The sequence below is a fragment of the Platalea leucorodia genome (genome assembly GCF_965183815.1).
Source record: "Platalea leucorodia genome assembly, chromosome: 7".
Lineage (NCBI taxonomy): Eukaryota > Metazoa > Chordata > Aves > Pelecaniformes > Threskiornithidae > Platalea > Platalea leucorodia.
Window position 1 is genome coordinate 16722135 of NC_138829.1, and position 21172 is coordinate 16743306.

The following is a 21172-nucleotide window of genomic DNA, read 5'->3' on the forward strand; positions in this document are numbered from 1 at the left end:
ATTTGCCACCCACCATATGCTCACAGGCAGCAGTCACAGGAGACTCCAATGGCACAAGCTCATTTCAATGCGGAAAAGCCACAGATTTTCATGAGTTAAGCTGATATGCAACAGCAAATAAGTACATTGATACTGAAAGCAATGCTGTGGTTTACTGCAGGAAGATTTCCTCTCTCCCTCATGTCCCAGGCGCTACTACATAGGAGAGCCATGGGCTGCTCTCACCTTGCATGAGCAAACCATATCTTCAGGGAACAGCTTTAACAACTTACCTTTCCAGAAGAGTCAGAGCCCTCTTCTCAAAAAAATAAAAAAAAAAACTAAAAAATCCAATGCCCTAAGGTACAACTTTTCTCCTGGTGACAAAGGTAAATTCTATCATTTTTTTTCTTCTCTTTGGATAAAATACTTTGTTTTCTTCCTAACCCAAACAGCTCAATAGTCCTTTGTCTCAGATTTATCCCTGTGGAGATGAAGGAACAGGGAAGAAGAGGGAAATTGCCCTTGCCCCCTCCTCAGCTGCCTCCATAGACCTCCAGCTGCAAAGCCCACATCACACTCCCAACCCTCCTGCTCTGAGACCACTTCTCTGTGTTTGTGCATTGTAGAAGCTGGCTTTATAAATCTTTTTTTCCCCAGCACTCCTTGCTACCTCAGTGTACAGGTTTCAATAGCATCTCAGCTCTGCCCCAAATGTAACTGCCCTTCCCCAGGACGCCCTTTCCAGGCAGGGTGTTTATGGGGCAGGTTCCCATTTCAGCAGTTGTCTCTCTGCAGCCAGGAGACGGCCAGGGCCAGCACAAGCTGAAGCTCTGCCCTGACCAGGAGCTTTGGCCTCAGACACGGGTGCAGGAGGGCGTTGTGCTACGGGACATACAATTTTCATTGCAGAAAAGCTTCAGACTGCCATCTCCAACTCAGACCACTTTTCAGGGCAGCCTCATTCACTGCAGTGTTCTTCAAAGGCTTCCCACTGCCAAAACAGTCACTGACATTGTAACAGCGTGATGCAATACCCAGCAAGGAGAATGACAAACAAATGTAGTCTCAGATGAAATACAAAGAAAAATTAATTAAACGTGTGTATAAAAATAATTACATGCTGCATAAAGACACATACAAACTGACATTCTACTGATGACTCATACTTCCCTGCTTTTTTCCAGTGTTTCTTTGAAGCCTGCTCTTAGTCATGTGGAGGAGAGTGTATTTGCTCACAGAGCCACGCTGCCTTCATTAAGAGGGCTCACCCTGATCCCAAATCCCCTTCACCACCAGCGTGGCCACATCCGCTGTGGTGGAGCACATAACATCTCAGGACCATCTCACTAGACCTGCCTGTGTCTTCCAGAGCTTTTCCAATCCCCTGAAACAAAAAGCAGCTCAAAAAGCATACAGAATCACAAATAGGCAGATTTATTAGACAGCAGCTTCTTTACAGACCGCTGCAAATGTTCGATTAGATTAGCTGTGACCTTGTAAGCACGAAATCAGCTTGATCACCATCACTAGTTCTGTATGTAAAGACTAACACTGCAGGAAGAATGGGATTGTACCAGACAATAAACCAAAGTGATTTCTTTTTTCTAAGCATCTTTATCAAAAAAACCTCAAAGGCCTCATTATAAGAGATACTGACACTGCCAGCCCTCAGCTCTTTCTCTATTGACCAAAGCATGTAAGGAAAGAATTTCAGACAGTCCTTGCAATGCAGCACTCATTGCAGTCACAGATCAGCATGTGCTGCTCTTGCTTTGGGGCTCACAACATTTCACCCAGGGACTCTGATGGTTGTACTGCACTCCAAGAAGTCCTGGTAGCTTACACCACCCTGCAAAGAGCCCTCTCTATAGCTGTCCTGATACTAAGTGTCCCTCACTAGCCTTTTTGTTCCCAGCCAGAAAGGATCTGCTGATGGGTAACTATATTATCATTGCATGGCGTGGGTGTATTCCTGGTGAGCGTTAATAAAGGGAAGGAGCAGGGCTGCTAGAAAGGGCAAGGCACGCCAGGTGTGCAACAGAACCCCCCCCAGCTGCTTTGGCTGTGGGAAACGATGATGCTCAACAGCTGGTGCCATTGGGGATGGAAAAGGGACCAGAAGAGAAAATAGGGCCCTAGGCAAGGAAGAGGTTTTTAATTTAAATCTGAGACACATACAGCAGCGAGAGCTAACAATGTTAAGCAAGACTGTTTAGCTGTGATGTTTTGTAAGGAACTGACAGGGCTGATGTTATGAGCTAGGAAACCAGGAGAAGGGAGTTGCAGAAAGGAGGAAAGGGACTGAGAGGGAAATGAATGAGTGCTCTGGGACATTTGTTCCCTTCTTCTATTAGAGAGAAATACTTCTTTCAAGCAGTAATAACCTTCCTGCAAAGCAAATTGGACTGAATGCTTTAGTGCGTCTGCAGGATGCTGCCCTGCTCCAGTGAAGCACTTAAGCACATGCTTACTTTCAAGCTTATGAGGAGCCTAGAGAGCCAACAGGACCACACACTTTCTTGGAGAGAAACATGAATATAAATGCTCTGCTAGATTCAGACCTGAGAGCTAGAGTCTGCCTTCAGTTCCACTCATGCAACTTCAGCAGGGCTGGACTGACAGCTGGGAAATGCCACCCTGCATACATGTGAATATAATGAAAAAAATTCTTACCAAAGGAAAGCCACTGAGGTGAACTAATATATTTAACTTTTACATAATAAAGATATACTTTTCAAGGTAGTTTTCAAAGAGCCCCTGGATATATGTTGTACGTCCTTCTGTTTCTGCCACTCCTTAGGACATCATGGTTTCTAGAAAGTGCTTATTGCTTACAGGGATGTATACATTTTGTTCTGTGTAGCTTGAATTGATTGACACAAACTGACATATATTTTACTTTTGCATCTGGACTATTTCATTTCTTTTCTTAAAACTACTTCTCAGCAATGACATATCAACAACAATATTATCATTGATGAATAAAAAGACACACAGAAGGAAGAAACCATCTAGTTAAATGTAAGAATATCCATCTTCTGTACAGGGGACAAGGACTATAAATAAAAACTTACTGATCTGAAAGGGTATTGGAAAGTACCAGTCAGACTCTGTTTTACTGTTAGCCACACTTCAGTACATCCTCCTACAAACCCAGCATGGGCCAATGGAGAAACAGTCTGCATGCTTATTGATTTATTTATTTAGTTTCCAGGCAGTGGAATTACAGCACAAGGATCATTGTTTTCAGACCCTTTGCTATATTCTGGGAAGGGACCAAAAGGTATATGAAAATTTTGAGCTCATTTGGTAATTTCAGAGAAGTCTCAGGACCAGAACGATTAGCTGGATCCCCTCTTTTCAAAGCAAGCAAAATTATGGTATTTTAGTAATGTGGGATTTTGATCCTCTTCAGGTTTTGTGGCATCAAAGCAACACTACTTTTGCCATTGGTTATATTAGGACCCTTCGTTTTCAGTACAAGCAATGTTTGAATCAATTTAAATTACTAACCTCTTCTATTCTGATTATTCTTTTCATATTTCATTATGTGTCTGAGATGATGGGAGTATTCCAGCAATTACATGAAGAATTTGTGAGCACTCCAGGCACCGTGGATGAAACACGCTACTACAGTAATTTGTACAATACCATGTAATGAAAGTGCTCACAAGTCAAATAAAACTCATATAAGTGACTCTTAAAAGCTGAGCTGGACTTACAAATTATCCCCAAATGATGGTGAGAACTCAAAACCAAACAGAAACAAATTTTAGGGAAGCAAAGTCTCAGCTGGATTCCCAGGCCTTCATCCCATGCTCCTCGCACCCACACCGCCACATGGAGGTGGCAGGACTCCGGGGAACACAAGGATGCAGAAACCTGGTCCCTTTTTAAACTCTGCCAAGAAATGAGACAGCTCTTATGAGGAGCAACTAAAGACTTCGGATTTGTCTAGTTTGGAGAAAAGGAGGCTGAGGGGTGACCTCATTGCTCTCTACAGCTTCCTGAAGAGGGGAAGTGGAGAGGGAGGTGCTGAGCTCTTCTCCCTGGGATCCAGTGGTAGGACGTGTGTGCATCGTTCAAAACCGCACTAGGGGAGGTTCAGACTGGACATTAGGAAGCATTTCTTTACCAAGAGGGTTGTCAAACACTGGAACAGGCTTCCTAGAGAGGTGGTCAACGCTCCAAGCCTGTCAGTGTTTAAGAGGCATTTGGACAATGGCCTTAATAACATGCTCTAGCTTTCAGACCTCCCTGAAGTGGTCAGACTATTGGACTAGATGATTGTTGTAGGTCCCTTCAAACTGAAGTATTCTTTCTATTCTATTCTATTCTATTCTATTCTATTCTATTCTATTCTATTCTATTCTATTCTATTCTATTCTGTTCTGTTCTGTTCTGTTCTGTTCTATTCTGTTCTATTCTGTTCTGTTCTATGTATAGGAAAATACACATAAAGGAAAATATGGAGACTGGGGGATTGAGGCATCACACAACAACCTCAGAGGAGATGGCATGTTCCCGTTCAAGAAGATGCCATTTCAGCCCACTTGAGTGGGAGCAGTAGTGACTGCTGGGGATGAGGGTGACACCAGATGCTGCCAAGGGCCCTTCAACGCTACTGAGAGCCACTTCTCAAAAAAGATGTGTTTTGGGGAGGGACGTTCAGGGGCACCTTAAAAAAGTCTGACTGCTTTTCCATTTTATATTGGGCATTGGGGTTTTTTTGCTTCTTCAGTACAACATTTAAAAAACACTGACGAAAGATGTGACAAGTTTTCCCTCTGAAATTATAACCTGAGCAGCATGAAACAGGAAGCTCCGGTACCCATGGGTGATAGATAAGCTCCATGGAAGCATAAGGTGGCCACTGATCATGGCAGGACTTTGATGCTGAACAGAAGCCTTTCAAAGCCCAGAGACACCTCAGCCATGGTCCCCTGATGCCCTGGCCTTTGCCACAGTCACTCTTACCACAGCAAAGCCAGCCCAGCATGTAACTCAATTACGATGGGAAAAATGTGCATGCCTCCCTCACTCCCCCCCTGAGAGCACAAGGGACAACGTGGCCAACAGCCAGGCATAGGGAAGAGGCGGCTGTGTGCTCGCAGGCTGAATTTTGTACCTCTGAAGATTTGTTACAGGGTCATCAATGACAAGCAGACATCTCACGGCCTCTTCCTTTCCACCTCACTTTAGTGCTCCTGAACTCATGGGAGAAGCAGTCTGATGCACAAGAGTTATGTGGTGAGGGGTGGTCTCAGTTTATGAAATATTTATGAGTGGCAAAAAAAAAAAAAGTTGCATTCATTGCTGAATACACTGCTGATTCACATAGCAAGTTTTATAAGCCAAGTCTCAGCCTCCTGCAGCCGGTGCTCCCTGTTGCTGAGCAGTTCTGTTTGTCCGTGGGACGGCATCCCCAGGGTGGATCGGCGCTGCGGAGGGAGGCAGGGCTGAGGGCTCCGGCTGCCTGAACACAGGCTCTGGTTTGGACTCTGTATTTAGGGGACGGCCACCTCAGGGAGGAAACAGGTAAGCTGAGGTTAAAGCACAAGAGTTGTGGGGTTTGTGGCTGGCCCTGAGAGGTACCATCTATCTTTGTGAAAGTAAGTAAGTGGAGAAATGGGAAAACATAACTGAAGAAATCAAAGAGCATGATGAATCTATATTTGATAACTTCTACCACATACACAAGGACTACTGATGATTGAGAGAGTTGGTCTGAACATTGTAATCCAGGTAGTTTTCAGTGAGAAGGTGATAATTCAACAAAAAGTTTGAGTTTTTTTCTCCACAGAATTTCTTTGATGCCAATGAAAGTTCATTCAGGAAAAAGGTGGGCAGAGTATTATAGCTTTTTGGAATTGAGTTTTGATTTTAATCTGAAACAACTTTTCAGTTTGAAATTAATTTTCTATTAAGAAAAGGAAAATGGCCAAAACAAAACATGTTTAAAACATATAAAACCAAATTGCAACAAACACTTTTTTCTAAATGCCATTCTGTGACAATTTTCAGCTAAGGTCAAAAACCATTTCAAAAAATAACAAATACTCAGTAAGTAGAAAAAGCATTTTCTCAGCATCTCTGATGATGAGAGGTCAGAGCAGTGAGAGGAAAGCCCCAGGTTTGGGTGGTTTAACACTCAAACACAACAGCGAGGGTTCTGTATTGAGTCATGCTAGTGTTTGGCTACTGCTTTACTAACAAACAGCCCTGGCGTTATTTTCTGTCTTTGCACCAATGGAACCAGGCACATTAGTAATGGTGATGTTTCAGATTTTGGAAAGTTAACTGCCTGACTATTATTGTCTTTCCTTAAGTATAAAGGGCACCGGGCACTAGATCTGTCAGGGTGCACTGAGGGCTGCTGCGCCACAGGGGAAGGTCAGCCAGGAGCTGAGCACTGTCTATGGTCATCAGATTTTTTTTTTTGGCTTACTCTGTAAATTGCAAAGACGGTGCAATGCACTGCTTCAAGGAGTTTGACAGCTGAACTCTTTTTTCTAAAATCAAAAGAACCTAATCTTGTAGGACTGTCATACTCAGCACAGTATCAAGGTCACTTGGGGCTGGCCATATGAACAGGCTCGAGAAATAAGACCCCCTGTTTTGTGAAAAAGTCCATATACTTTCTACCTAAACTTGTAGTGAAGTTTGCGTAATTGTATGTTGCTCTAAGGATGTGGTTATATTTCTCTTCTTGACCTTTAAAACAGGAGATCAGTATGTACTAGAAAGAGGCTTATAAACCTTAAAAAGCAACAAAGAATGCAAAATGCATTTGCTAGTATTTGCACAGCTCAGTGAAACTGTACATAAATATTATTATACAATCAAACAGAAATATGATAAAGCCACTAATGAGTTAGTGTGTTGGCTGATATTGAATCATATAAAGGAAAATGTAAAACATTCAGCACTGAGATTTTTTTGAAACAGTTTAAGGAAATGCCTAGTTTCTGATGGAAGATGTAGATGATGATTGAATATTCCTCCCTTGTCTTGATTCTTTCATTGGTTATATTAGACAGGCTTTAGCGTCATTCTCATCAATCATACAGTCTCAAACAGATCGACAGAAAATAGGGTCAATGAGGCAAAGAGAAATAATTCATTGTACAGGGAATTTAGTATTTTGCATTGTTGCTATAGCTGAATTGTCAGCTAATTGTCAGCTAATGCCCCAAACCTGTAAATACATATTCATATGCATATTGACTGTAAAGGAACTTAGCCCCTTAGTCTCAGTTATGTACATGCATAGTCTTAGCAGAGTGAGCATCTAAATTATGGCCTGGTGTGTATTATGCAATGTCAGCAGGGGTGTCAGAATGATAGTCGTGTGGTCTCACTTTTGAGTTTGAATCTGCTAAAAATGTACATGTCTGACATTGTCTTCTTTTAGCTAATGCAAGCATTTCATATGTTTCTCTGTTTGCTGACATTTGTTTGAAAATGTACAGCTCTAAATGCTGAATCTTTGTCCCACAGAATTCCTTTAGGCTCCAGAAATAATGGTATCAAACCATTATAAAAATACTGCTAATAATGTGCACTGGATGCAAAGAGAACCACTATCTTTTCCCACCCACAATAACAAATTAATAAAACATTGACAATGTTGTCTTCATTCTTTCCTTATGGATCCAATACCAACACTTTTGCATTAGCCATCGTTATTAGAGAAAGAAGAATAGTATCTGCAAAACTAAAATTAAATTGATTGGTAAAGGAAAAAAGGCAGCACATTAAAATTTGAAAACATATGTAGTAAATTTTAATCCATATATTAAATTGACAAAGCCAGAATTATTTATAAAGCTTTTCCCATTAAGTTTGCAGGAACTAAAGGTGAGAAATCACTCCCCTGCTACACAAACATTTTATTACATTTACCCACCTCCAATATCAATCCACCATAATACTGTTGCTCCTCAACAATGTAAGTAAGTAAAAGCACTGTGGAAAGCAGCCAGCCTCCTCTGCACAAACTCTGGCTCAAGGTGGCTCCCATCTTGTGTCCCTTGCTAATGCTAGTCCATTAACACTTTGCTGCCAGAGACTGACAACGACTGAGGCTCTTGTTATGATGAGGTCTTCATGGTACCAAGGCCAGCTTAAGATATCAGGGCCTTTAATCTATTCCTGAAGACCTGGCTCCAGGAGGCATTTCAGTATAACAAAGTCTCAGCATCATAAAACAAGTCTGCCTGAGTCTAACTGGTGACTGAGCCTGCAGAGAACCCAGAGACCAGGTAATAAATTTGCATTTCGCAGGCTATGTAGGATGATGGGAGGGAAAAGTGTCTCCATCAGCACTCCATGCAAGTGACCTGGTTGTTGTCAGCAAGAAATGGATGCTCCTGCTGCTGTCTCTTGCAGAAGAGACTTTGCTCCCTATTCTAGGAGAAAGCTGTTTTCCTCACCCATGTGGAAGGAAACTCTGCCACTGCCAAGAAGCGGATCAGGAGCAGCACATGGATCATCTTAAGCTGAATTTGTACTGGTTGCAGAAAAGGGGATCCCAGTGCTGTGAACATAGCTAAGTACCTTCTACCTCAAGGCAGGATGTCCTTTCACTCTACAGAGCTCAACTTGGGATCCAGGCTTTGGTACAAAACCCTGCCATAGGGGCCAGTCACAGCCCAAACCCACCCCCCTTGCAATCATGGATAGATATTCTGTCAGTGAGAGACTACACATGGAGGATTGTGTGCCATGTGCATGGCACTGCACAGGCACATTTCAGGACGCACAGGCACCTTCCCAGGCAACGGCTACATTATGTAAAGTTGTGTCATTGGAAACAGTTGGGTGCTTTCAACCCTACAAATTGCCTTTCACCATCTGAGTCCCCAGGTGAAATGCAAATAAGCAAACTTAATGCTTAAGACAAGGAGAGGCTTATTGGATACCAGATGGTTCATATGTAGATAAATGCATATGGATGCATGTGGGATTTCAGCCTGGCGTGGAGATTTCCACGCTGAACAGGTTTTGTTTCTCTTGGATCAGTGGTGGGGAAGGAAAGCTACACTGAGTTCATAAGACCCTTTGGGAAGAGCCTCCAAAATACACAGCCAGGCACGGAAGCAGTGCAGGTTCTGCAGGGTGTCTGCAGGGTATCTGCTGCAAATAAAGGTGAACAGCATTCTTTTTTGTTGACTGCATAATTTACTATTCCTTATATTCATAAATCTTTGTAAATCTGTGCATTCTGCTCCAAAGAAGACAAAGCCTCTCAGTAAGCAAGAGTTGCTTACATATATGTGTAGTGTGTTCCTGGGTTGCCAAAAAGTCCTCTTGGGAAGCAAGCCAGAGTCACTCGAAGGCCTGGTCGGTGTTTTCTTTGGAAGGTTGCTGCTGGAAATTGCTGCTGAAACATTTTCAATGAGGTTCTTTCTTTCAATTAGACATATTTCTTCCAGAAACTTTCCAAGGAACAATAATATTTTTTCTCCAAAATACTGGCTAGCCAGAAACAAAGTACTCCAGCCAAACCTCAAACTATTTAATCAGCAAATTCTGCAGTGCTGCAGAAGTTTTAATTTAGTTACTTTTTATCCCTGTTCCCCTCTTTGGGCCATGTTCTCTGCTTATGCTACAATGCACTCTGGAATGTCAACTCTCACTCAGAAATGATGAGACCTCCTGACATGGATGAGACCTTGAGGCCTTTGGGGTGAGCTGCAGGGTATAGATTAAATGGAAATACAAAACACTTGGACTTAAGTAATGCTTCATACTAAAGCTTTATCATGATGTAACTGAATTTTTTTTTGTATTTGGATGTCTACTGAATCAAAATTTTACCTGTGGGCCAGGGGAGGGATGGGTCTGGGAATTCAACCAGCAAAGTATCACCTAGATTATCAGACAATAATGTGAAGATGATGACTGTCCTTAAAATAATAAAATCCTGCCCCACAGTAGACTTTTACACCACAATAAACCAAAACAGCAGCTTCCAGAGAATCCCAGGCTGGGTACATGTAAAAACTTTCCTGAGGTGTGATGAGCCACACACTGCCGCAGAGGTGCAAGCAAAAAGAGCAAAAGGTACATAATTGAAAAGACTGCCCTGTCAGCCAGCACGCAAGAAGATATATTCCCATATGAAGACACGATTCCTGAGAAGATGAATTTTCAGTGGCAGTTATAGGAACCAGAGATGAGAGCAGTAGCCTATCTTTCTTCTTTCTCCTCACTTTCTTGTGTGCATAATGTGATTTAAACAGTTTTATCTTCTTTCTTGAAAGTCTTCTGTACCCACCAGACAACACACCAGACACTAGCGGGGAGAATGTCACCTTCCTGTCACCTCAGGAAATGATTTTTCGTTCCCATAACACAAACCATCAAACTACACAGGATAATTTAAAAATACAATGGTATTCTTAGTTGACAGAAGCAAAACGTGATGTTTTCATATCTTATTAAGATATTGTATATTTATTTCCTTCTACTCAAATGCAAACATGAAAGTTCCTGTCACTAATGGAGTAATATTTTATTTTAAAAAATGTGCCTTGGAAACTATTTGCGTTACCTACAAGTCAAGGCAAAAATTAGACTATCATCAGCTTTTTCCTTGCCAAAGCAGATTTACCATTCAGCACCCGTAATGAGAAGTTTTATTCAACTATTTATACTGCAGTTACTGACTATAAGGTGTCCATGACATATGTTACCTAGTTGAATATTTCTTATAGGTGCATGCTGAAAACTGCTCACATAAAAAAGCGTGAGGGTAGTTTGGCTCCAGCTGGCATTCGGCCGAAAGCAGGCCTGCGTGCAGCTGCCTGGGCAGGCATACTTTCAGATCTTTGTACAAAACATTTCCCTTCCACAGTCATTCTTGAAAATATACTTTTCCCATATCAGTGTTCATGAATACCAAATAAAAGGTAAAGAAATTGCCCTCGAAGGAAACTCTTCATTTTTATTTAAATGAATACTTAATGAATCTACTTAAGAAGTACTTGCCCCAGGATATTTCTAGAACTATCTGTGAACAGGAACCTGTAAAATTAAAATATTAAGTGTTAAACTTTTTATGGAATGGGATAAACCTTTCTTCCTATTTCAGGGTGCAATAAAAGCCCCTTGGCAAAGCATACAGCACATGGCTGCTGATGGCGCAGGGTGGCAGGTACCTGGACACACTGCCTACGCTAACAGGCAAAGTACAGCACACCCACAGCTGGAAACTCTTCCCCGAACAGGGCTTCTGTTGGGAAAGGCAGAGTAAACACAGAGTCCTTAGGCTTTTTGATCCACCAGTTCAGCTTAAGCACGTTTGGGCTATTTGCAGAGCCTGTCCTGGCGAAGATGCTGGCCCATGTCTGAAGGAGTGCAACTGTGATGAGCAGCTAAAGTTGCTACTTTACTTTGGGGAGGAGGGGATTCTACGTTGTTTTACAATGCAGAGCTTTAATTTGTAATATTAATAGAAGTACTTAATGAAATTTCATTCATTAAGCATCGTCATGCCCCCAAGAAGATGACAGGTAGTATCATTCGAAGCAGAGAGAGGCAAAGAAATATCAGGCATCAGAGCTCATCTCTTGACTCGGACACTGCCTTTTCCCAGGCTCCCCTTCTAGAAGATGGGTACGAGCCTCAGGCAGATTGCTTTGGTGTTTGCTGGAGAAGGAGGAGGAGAGGTTCAAGAGAAACATCTGCAGAGACGGTCCTGCCAGCGCGAGGGGCAGGCAGGAGTCAGCCAGGTGCCTGGAGTATGTGCAGGTGTGCTCTGGGACAGGAGCGCCGATGCCGTTGCCACACGCTGCGATCAGCAGTAGTTTAACCCATAGAAAAAAGGCAGAGTGGAGGCAAATATATTTTAGCCATTTTTTTTTTCATTCAGAATGATCAAAAAGCAGAGTTTGCTAATTTCTTAGAATTACCAATAAATAGCTATAAATTAAAAACCAAGATCAGCCTCACTTGGCTCCACTGAACTGTGCCACTGACGTTTCTCACCCTCTCCAAGACCTGCAGCTCTACCAGCACCGTCCAAACACAAGTGTTTCCTCCACCACCCTGCTGTGCTTGGCACCCTCTTTCTGTGCCGTTCTTTGCTTGTTCAAATCTCCGCTCATTTTCTCACCTCTCTCAGCCTGTCATGTTTTTATTAACAGGAGATTATTTTTGCTCTTTCTTCCTTCAGTCTTCACATTGGATTTCATTTTAATTTATTTACTGACCTTTTCCCTTCTCCTGATGATTTTCTTATTGAATGTGCAATACCACAAGAGACTAAACACCTCTGTTTATGAGAGGTGCCACTCAGGGTTTTCCAGGCTTGCTTTTATATCCTGCAATGAAATTCTGTAATTTTTGAGACCAGTCCTAGCCCCTGGAAACCGGTGGAAAGCTCATTACTGATTCCAGAGGAACAGGACTGACCACTAAAATCAGTGAGACTCTAGGATCAAACTTTTTACAGCTCCAGCTGACTTCAGTAGCAATCCCTCTTGTGCATCTGAGGACACAATACAAACCACAAGTCAGTAAACAATTAATTGACCTATTTTTTAAGAGGATATGTCAGAGTTAATGGGCAATGTACTTAGGCAGCTTGAGGCAGAATTGAGGTCTCATATTTTTAATGCTTCATATATTTATAGGTACTGAACTCTGAAGAAAAATGGTGATCATCTTCATTGTACATTCCTGCCAAAAACACAAGTCAGAGAATTTCACTGCACCAACCTCAGTTAAAGCACATGTCAGAGAAGCGTAAAGGGTTAATCATCCTCACATTTGAAATATACTCTGTATTTACAGTCTGGATTTTGCTTAAGCCCCTCACTACAGGCTCTCTAAACTTCTCTTTTCAACTGCATAATCCTCTGCTTGCTTCTCTCAATATAAGTACTTAGAGAGCGTGACCAGATTCTGAAAGCCATAAATTCTGTGAATTTTGAAATATTGTGAGATGCCTCAATATTCCTTTCATTTGCTTTTTTTTTTTTTTTTTTAAACTATAAATAGAGTCTTCTTTCTCCAACCAGTCTCCAAAGGTCACCTTACAATGTTTTGCTATTTCCCGTATTAAGCAGCAATGCTTTTCAGCTGACATTCCAACTTCAAGTCATGCATATGAGCATGATGTGAGCTTGCTTCAGACTACAGTGAGAGGGCTGCAAACAAGACTGCTGTATAATTGCTGAGAAAAATAACATCCATTGTCAAAAAGGACACTTCATCAAACAAAATTTAGCTGCATGAATACAAGTGTCTCCAAATATTTGGTTCATGCTAAAAATATAGCACATTTATTAAAAATATATATTTATAAACATTGGTATGAACAGACACAGACGTTAAGCAAATGAGAAAGGAAAAATAACCATGTAATGTATTTCTCCCAACATTTTATCAGGTTTAGGCAGACCTTGCTCAATGGAATTGGTTTTTTCATGATTGCACCATATGTTCATTCTAAATAAAAAGCTTGTCAGATTCAATGTAAGTAAAAGCAAAAACCAAGAGGAAAAAATCATTTGACCTAACGGACATGTGATCTGTGCTATGATGCTATCTTTGAGTTCAATCTTTGCGAGTATACAGTATACATTTCTAATTGTATATAGTGTACAGTTGCTTTCTTTTTTTTTTTTTTTTTTTTTTAATTGTGTTAAAACAACATATCCCTGGTGGATTCCTTCAAAGCTACAGCTTACATAATTGCAGTCATTTTCCCCCAAACTGAAAGGAAGAGGGCAGGACAGAAGAGTTAAGCTTGTTACTGTGTGAAAAAGTCTTGTTAAATTAATTGTGCTTCAGCCTTCGCTGCCTGCAGGCAGTGCTTTTATGATGTGTTAATATAATACACAGTCAATTCTGATTAAACAACTTGTCAATAGTCAGCAATGTTTGTCGTCACTCTTAATGGCCGTTTTATCTGGTCTATTTGCATGCCTTCTAGTTTACAACGTTGTGTAAATATACACAAAAATGATCACAATGAGGTTCAGAATTGTCCCAATAATTCCAAGCATTGCCAAGATGGTTTCTTCTTTGCTTTCCTTTTCTTGACTGCCTTTATCTTCTTCATTTCCACTAGTGATTACCATCTTGGTGGCCAGTTTCTTTATCCTCCCCTTCAGGATAACCTAGATTTAGGAAGAAAAACATCAAAATGGATTGTTAGTTTGAGTTTCCAAGCCAATTGCAGAATTCTCGCCCCGTAACACTTCCTATTAAGAATTCACTTTAAAAGGATGAATGTTTTTACTAGCTATTTAGTAAATGCTTAATTAAAATGATAGTTCAGCTAGCCGGTAGATTAATTGTAACCCTCCATAACACTCTCTGCTTATGTGCCAGCAATCATTCGTAACACATATAACTCGTCGGCAATGTCGTTATAAAACTGATTAGAAATGTAGCAACGAGGTGTGACTCCACCAGCGTCAGTGGGGACTTTGCCCACATTAGGGCTGCAGGAGACCATCTGATCAACTTGCGGAGACCCTAGATTTACACTGCAGTACCAAGAAGGAAGAGGGTGAGGGAAATAAAACTGGTAAGACCTCGTTTGTTTTTAATAGGAAAAACCACCAAAGACAAAGGCATTTTGTCTCCTGATGAGAAGGAAGACAGCAGTGACTTCCCAATAAATAATTCAAAATAAAAGCAAAACCAAAATAACATCCATCTTGGCTTTTATTTTCCTCATTCTTAATGTACGCTGAAAAGTTACTTGCAGTGCAGTGAGCTGAAATGTATCGATCTGCCTCCAGGGAGGATACAGCCATTTCCCAAGCAGCAGCCCCAGCCCCTGAACTGCTTAAAAAAGAAGGTTCTTCAAGTGCAGGCCTAGCCCTGACTCCTGGCACTGCTGGAGCCACAAACAAAGAAGCTCCCTTGCTCTTCCACCAGGTGCTGAGACCTGGGTAAATATTTGATTGTTCAAATTAGAAATGGATAAATTCTATTTATCTGTGCTTATCTAACACTGCAAATTCTGATCTCACGGGCAAACCAAAGTGCCCTAGAAAACTGAAAAAGGCTGGCTGGTTTCCCAAAGAAAACTGATCTGCCAACAGCTGGGTTCAGGCAATGCCCTGCTGTTGTCTCCCAAGCTGCAAACCATATCCCGTGATGTTTCTGCTGCAGGAAGCAGTAGTAGGATGTAGTAAAAAATGCTCTCCAACATCTCCTGCCTATAGGAGGGGTTTGGTTGGAGGAGAAAGGGGACACAGGCACTTCCCTCATTCCTCCCTCCGCTAACCCACAGAGCAAAACCACTATACCCCACGCAGCATGGATGTTCAGGGTGGGAAGGGCTCCCCCAGAACTGGCCGCTGCCTGCAGAGGAACATGTCCCCCCCAGCAGGTATCACCAGAGGAGAGCCTTGACCTGCAGCTCCACTGAGCTCCTGGCCTGCACAGCAAAAGGATGGAGAGGAGTGGGAGAGGTGAGGAAATCCTGTGAGGGAGAGACTGAGAGGAAAAACAGAGGATCCAGACAAAACCACCTGTATGTTGTGGGATCTGCAAGTTGTTCATATATAGGACAAGCAACTGCTGGCAAGGCAGAGGCGGGGGTCTGCAGAGGTGCCACTGGCCTTTATACTTACACTTGCATTAGCATTTACGTGTTTTGCCTTAGTGTCACCAAGTGATTCAGCGGAAAACAAGAACAAGGCAGGCAGTAACCTGAGGGCACCCACAGCAGATGCAAGTCATCAGGAGCAGGGGGCACCAGGCAGAAGGATACTGCATCAGACATCAGAACGTGCTCATCCAGCAGGTTTTTGGGTAACCTCCCCCAGGAGAACAAAACTTCAGAGGCACCCAGGTACCTCCCAGGGCACGCTGGCTCCTGCTGCCCCCCTCCAGGTTCCCTTCCAGCCCTCAGAAACTCCCTGGTCCCCACTGTTCTTCCAGCCACAGTCACCTGCCGCTCCTCCCGCAGGACCCACCTCTTCTAGCAGGAGAAGGGCTTTGTCATTATTTGCCACTGGCTGATGTCCAAAGGAGGGCTTGGTTCAGCTTTGCATCTGGTGGGTGCCCTCCGTGCCTTATTAATTGCCGCCTTGCAATCAGTGATATCTTAACAAGGAAATTGGCTCTAGTAAGTCACAGGACAATTCCTACCAAAGCCATTTACATTAACATCACAACCCAAGCGCGTCCACTCCGTGTGCCATCAGACCACAAACCCACATCCCAAGCTATGACACGCAGTCATTACTTCACCCTCAAAGCCATGAGTCATTTAGATATTGTGTTCTTTTCCCCTTCAGTAACTGGGAGGTTTTGCCTCTGGCCAAGTGTTTTCTTCTTACTGTTTATTTGAAAAATCAAGAGGGATCACAAATACGACCTGATAAAGTCCCAGGCCTGGAAAACAAGGATTCAAGGGGAGGGTGAAGTCCCTGCTGGCTGGTTCCCACAAGAGCTGAGCGGTCTTGATTCAGCACCTCTGGCTCCCACAGAAACATGATCGTACCCAAACATCTTGTGGGCCAAGCCCTTCCGGCTCTGAAAAAAGCCAGAGAAGGTACAATGGGTCTGTCTGCATCCCATGGTTTAGGAAGAGTTTTCCATTCGCATCAACCTAAACCCCCACAGAGTAGTGCAGAGCCCCAGCTGGGATGGATTTGTACATGCACTACATCCACCGACACTCTTAACTTGAGCATGGTGACTCTGCACCACATGCACTAGACAATCCTGTTTCTAGGATGAATGTGAGCAGAGGCAGCATGGGGGCATCTGAACCCCTCTTATTAACATCCCCAGTCTTTTCTTAATAAATCCAGACTGTGCAGCATGAAGTTAAAGTGTCAAACTCCTTCCTGCAGGACCCTGTACATCCTAAAATTAACACAAATATAAAAAGTAGCTAAATAATTCACAAAAGAAAAAAACATATCAAAGGTCATTAGATATAAAGACAAAGCCTCTGGCTTAGGAAATCATTGGATTGTGAATTTTTTGGAAGCTAAGAAAGAATGCTGGGGAAGTACCACCACATCCTTGCCTTGTTATTAAGTCTTTCCCAGGCACCCATTACTAGGTACTGCATGAGAGGGGGTCCCTGAGCTGCACAATCTCTGACCTGATGTTGTACAATCACTTTTCTCCTCTTTGCGAGTTCTAATTATTAGCAAGGAGATACCAAGGGGTTTCAAGCCCAAACACTGCCAACGTGACTCAGACTGCCAGGTTATTTCTGTCTCACTAAGGGGCCTTAACTGAGGGAGAATGTCCTCAGTGTGATGCGGTGAAATATGCATGGAGAAGCTGGTGACCGGGGCCGTGATGAACATGAAGGAACAACAAGGAGGCAACAGCAGTTGCAAGTTTATACATGGGCTGATGCACAGTGTGATTTGTTGGAGGTCATCTCTGTTGCTCCAGTCATGCCTGTGTACTGGATTTGTCTCACGCTATGATGCAGCCTAGGACTGCATGAACTGCATCCTTTTTGGATGAAACTACACCCAAAGACGTGCTTCATGAGCTCTTCACGTGCTATAAAAACAATAAAGGAAATTTCAGTCAATGGGAGCAGGGGTCCAGACAAAAGCTGGTCTGAAGTAAAATCCCCAAAACACGTGTAGTGTGGACACTGGCACCATTAGTTTCCCTGGAGGGATTGTTCCAGCGGGTCCACACTGCTTGCTATTTTATACATCACCTAAACTATGAGAGAGAGAGAGCATAACGGACTTGGTATTAAGAGGCGTTTAACATTCAAACAGGACAAGACTGGGACCAAATACAATTATATTAGTACTTCGCCAAATATAGCACTGTTGAAATCAAGGTAAGCGTTGACTTTGAACTGAGGAGACCAGAACCAAAATTACTTCTCTACATTTAAGGACTGACCTTGGGAGAAGAGGAGCACTCTCCTAATGGCAGACTCAAGCCTTTAACCTTCACAGATCTCACGCTCAGAGCGATATTTTGGCTGGCTGGGGTTTGTGGGTGTTTTTTGCTACTGGGAAAATATTTGCTGTCAGTTTTAGTATAATTACCCCAATTAAGAAAATAGAAAAGTCTTCCGGCTTTCTGGGTACCTTTTTTCAGTCTTTATTATTCTCTTCTGGAAAGTGATTTCATTTATTTGACATTGTTTCATATTTTTAAGTTTCTTATGACACATAGCTCCTTTTATATTTTTCTGGTGGGACTTCACGCTTGTCAGAAACGCTCCTTTTCCTTACCCAGAACTGCTGCTAGAAGTGCTGAAATAGGAGGGATAGAGAACACTAGATTTACCAGTTCTTTAATAACTATCCTTCTTATTTAATTACTACTTCATCAGGAAAGCACTTTCCTGCCACATCAAAATTAATGTGCTTCCTATTTCATTTTGTAAGATTCATCATTAACCTAACATCAGCCTTTTGAAAAGAGATGTATTCCGAAAAGTTATCCATGAAAAGATAGGTATTCCATGTATTCTGCATTGCACAGGGGAGAAAAGGACAGTTCGGTGGTTAGGACACTCCTTGCACTATTCATCTCCTTGCACTACTGCTGATTTCTTACACATCTACGGGAAATCCACTTAGTCTCTCTCTCTCTGCCTCAGTGTCTTATCTGTGGGATTCTTTGAAGAACTGCCCAGCCTATGTCAGAAAATGATCCATAGCAAAAGTGAGGCCCCATAAATACTTCCAAAAGAGGGAGATGCCAACATGAAAAATTTCAAATGCACCAGTGCTATAAAATGCACCCACTACCACCTCCCCAAATCTGTGGGACCTGTTGCACACCACTGTCATTGCAAAGAGTCCAGTGAACTAGGCGAAGCATTTCTAGCAAAAGCAGATAATCCTTACTCTTCACCCTCAGCGTGAGCAGTGACTGAGCTAAAGGTGACGGCTTAGTGGCAGGGCTTTGGAAAAGGCAGCAGCAAGTGCGCGCTTGTAAATTTACTGCAGTATGTTTGTCACATCAAAGATACAAAGCACATCCCTCATGAAGTACCTGCCCCAACATATCTGTCAGCTTTTGAATATGCTGGCACCTTGACTTGCTCTTGAAAAAGTTTTGTAATCTTAAATCATTTTTCTTCTAAGTCATTATTTATGAGCTCCCCAAAGAGGCTGCGAGTGGAAGGCACAGCCAGCAGAAGCAGAGCTCCTGGGAAGTCAGAGGAGGGGAGGATGGCCTGGGCTCTGCCAGGGACCCTCAGTGCTCCTCCTGATCAGCCTGTGCTGTCACGTATTATCTGGCACTTTGAAAAACAAGAATGAAAACTTCTGAGAAGCTCCCAGGGTCAGATGCTTAGGCTGGCACAAAGCAGTCTCCCTCCCCTGCGTTCAGCTGAGCTACTTCTGTTTACACTGGCTGAGGATCTGGCTCCTTTTATTCAATCTAGTTTGAATATCAGCAAGCCTAAATTTTGTATTCTTAATCCATAATCACAGACAATCACCAGCCAAATTGTTTTGATATTTAAATTTGTTTACAGTCCCCAGGCTATTAGTTGTGATGACACATTAAGAGATAAGAGAGCTTTAATTTTCTGAGGACAGTTCCACCCTCTGGGGATAAGAAACACACGGCAGAAACTTGTTTTGATTAGCAAACTGAAGAGGGCACAGAAATCATACAAAGCGGAGTGTGAGTTCAGATGCTGTTGGAGCTGACACCTTCCCTTATCTCACAAAGAAGTGCTCGAATTACCAAGCAGGGAGGAGAGGCTTCTTCAGGACTTAACCCCACTTAAACATCATGGCCAAGCGGAGTTTTGTTCCTTTCCTCCTCACAAGTTCTTTTAACCTTGTTTTCCTCCAAGGGCAGGCTTGGGATAGCTGGGTGCTTGGCTCAAGTCCTGGACAGCCCCCAGGCAAGATGCTGAGCAGGGCAGTTAAGTGTATACCACACTCCTGCCAGTGGCCTGTGGGAGGAAGGCAAAGTTAGCACACACATTTGTGCTCATTAGCCGTCCTTTTTCTGAGGATTACATTGGCATATTCTCATTTCTGTGATCACTTTGTATCCACTCACGATCCTTGTGCCATTTGGGCTCGATAAGTCCTCTCCTAAACTCCGCTAACACAACATGCTGTCAGCTATCAGTCAAGATCCTGCTCAGAGAAGTACTGGTGGGTACAGGGACACATATTTGCATTTATTTTTCGAGTTGGATTTCACAGGATTGAAAAGCACCATATAAATGCGGGATAAAGCCAAGAGAAGCTCTGGGGCCATAAGAAACTTCACTAAAAGCTCATTCAGACACAGCAGTTTGCACAGGCAGTGCACAGTATGTATGAATAGCAGATGAATTGAAATGGAATGAGCAGAAACTAATACACGGTAGAAATCAGAATACCAGAGAAAAGCAAAGACCTGCCATAAAAGAAAAGAGAGGGGAGACAAGGAAAGGTGCCCAGGGAGAGGTCTTTCATTAGAGAAAAAAGATCAGAGAGAGCAGGAATGCGAGCCAGGTTCAATAACACTCCCCAGCAGTGAGCAGAGAGACCAGTGCCTAAAGCGAAGAGATGTCTCAGCGGAGAGAGGACACAAGCACTTATGTAGTCCTCAAGCAGGAAAATAAACCCACATCAGGCTGCTGCTATGCTGGCAAGTTTTAGTCAGTGGGAAATACATGCTATTTATAGCACTACAGCCAGGATATTTCCAAAGGTCTCAGCAATGTGAGACCTCATCTAGAATAAAACAGGCACTCAGCAGCAAAGAGATGGTTCTGAGAGGGCAGAATTCAAATAAGTAATGCATTACAGGGTTCATCCTGCTCCCCACCATGCGTCTGATCCAGTTTGTTCTGGCAGCCGTTTTTGTCCCCCAGGCAGCTCAGAACTCAGAGGAGGCAAAGGACTTGCAGCCAGTTTTACAGTTTTATCTTCCTTCTCTTCATTTATATCTCTGGGACCATGCACAACCCTGAAATGCTCAGGATGCCTAAGCTCTATTATAAAAAGATCAGATATTTTGAATACAAGTATCCCTATCTTAGAAACAAAGCTACGATCTGTAACAGAATAATGATCCTTAAATACCAGGCTATTACTGCAGACTCTCCTTTACCTGCCTCTGTGCAGACAGTGCTATCCATAGACTCACAAACAGCCTTTGGCTCCTCCACCTATAGCAAGGGCTCCCATACCAGGATTCATAAGGCTTCACGAGTCCTAGTTTGTGTAAGAAACCAACCTGACTGAAATGAGAGTAAGTC

General features: G+C 42.7%; 1 protein-coding gene across 1 annotated transcript in view; it reads right to left on the reverse strand.

The window, feature by feature from the left end:
• Nucleotides 1–13928: 13928 nt before the first annotated feature.
• The window catches only part of TUNAR (transmembrane neural differentiation associated intracellular calcium regulator), a gene marked incomplete at both ends in the record, with an annotated part of 28567 nt that continues 21323 nt past the window's right edge, over nucleotides 13929–21172 (reverse strand). The window contains one exon of the mRNA XM_082316648.1: nucleotides 13929–14114. Within this exon, the coding sequence (XP_082172774.1) occupies nucleotides 13929–14114 (186 nt within the window). The remainder of the gene's footprint in view (nucleotides 14115–21172) is intronic.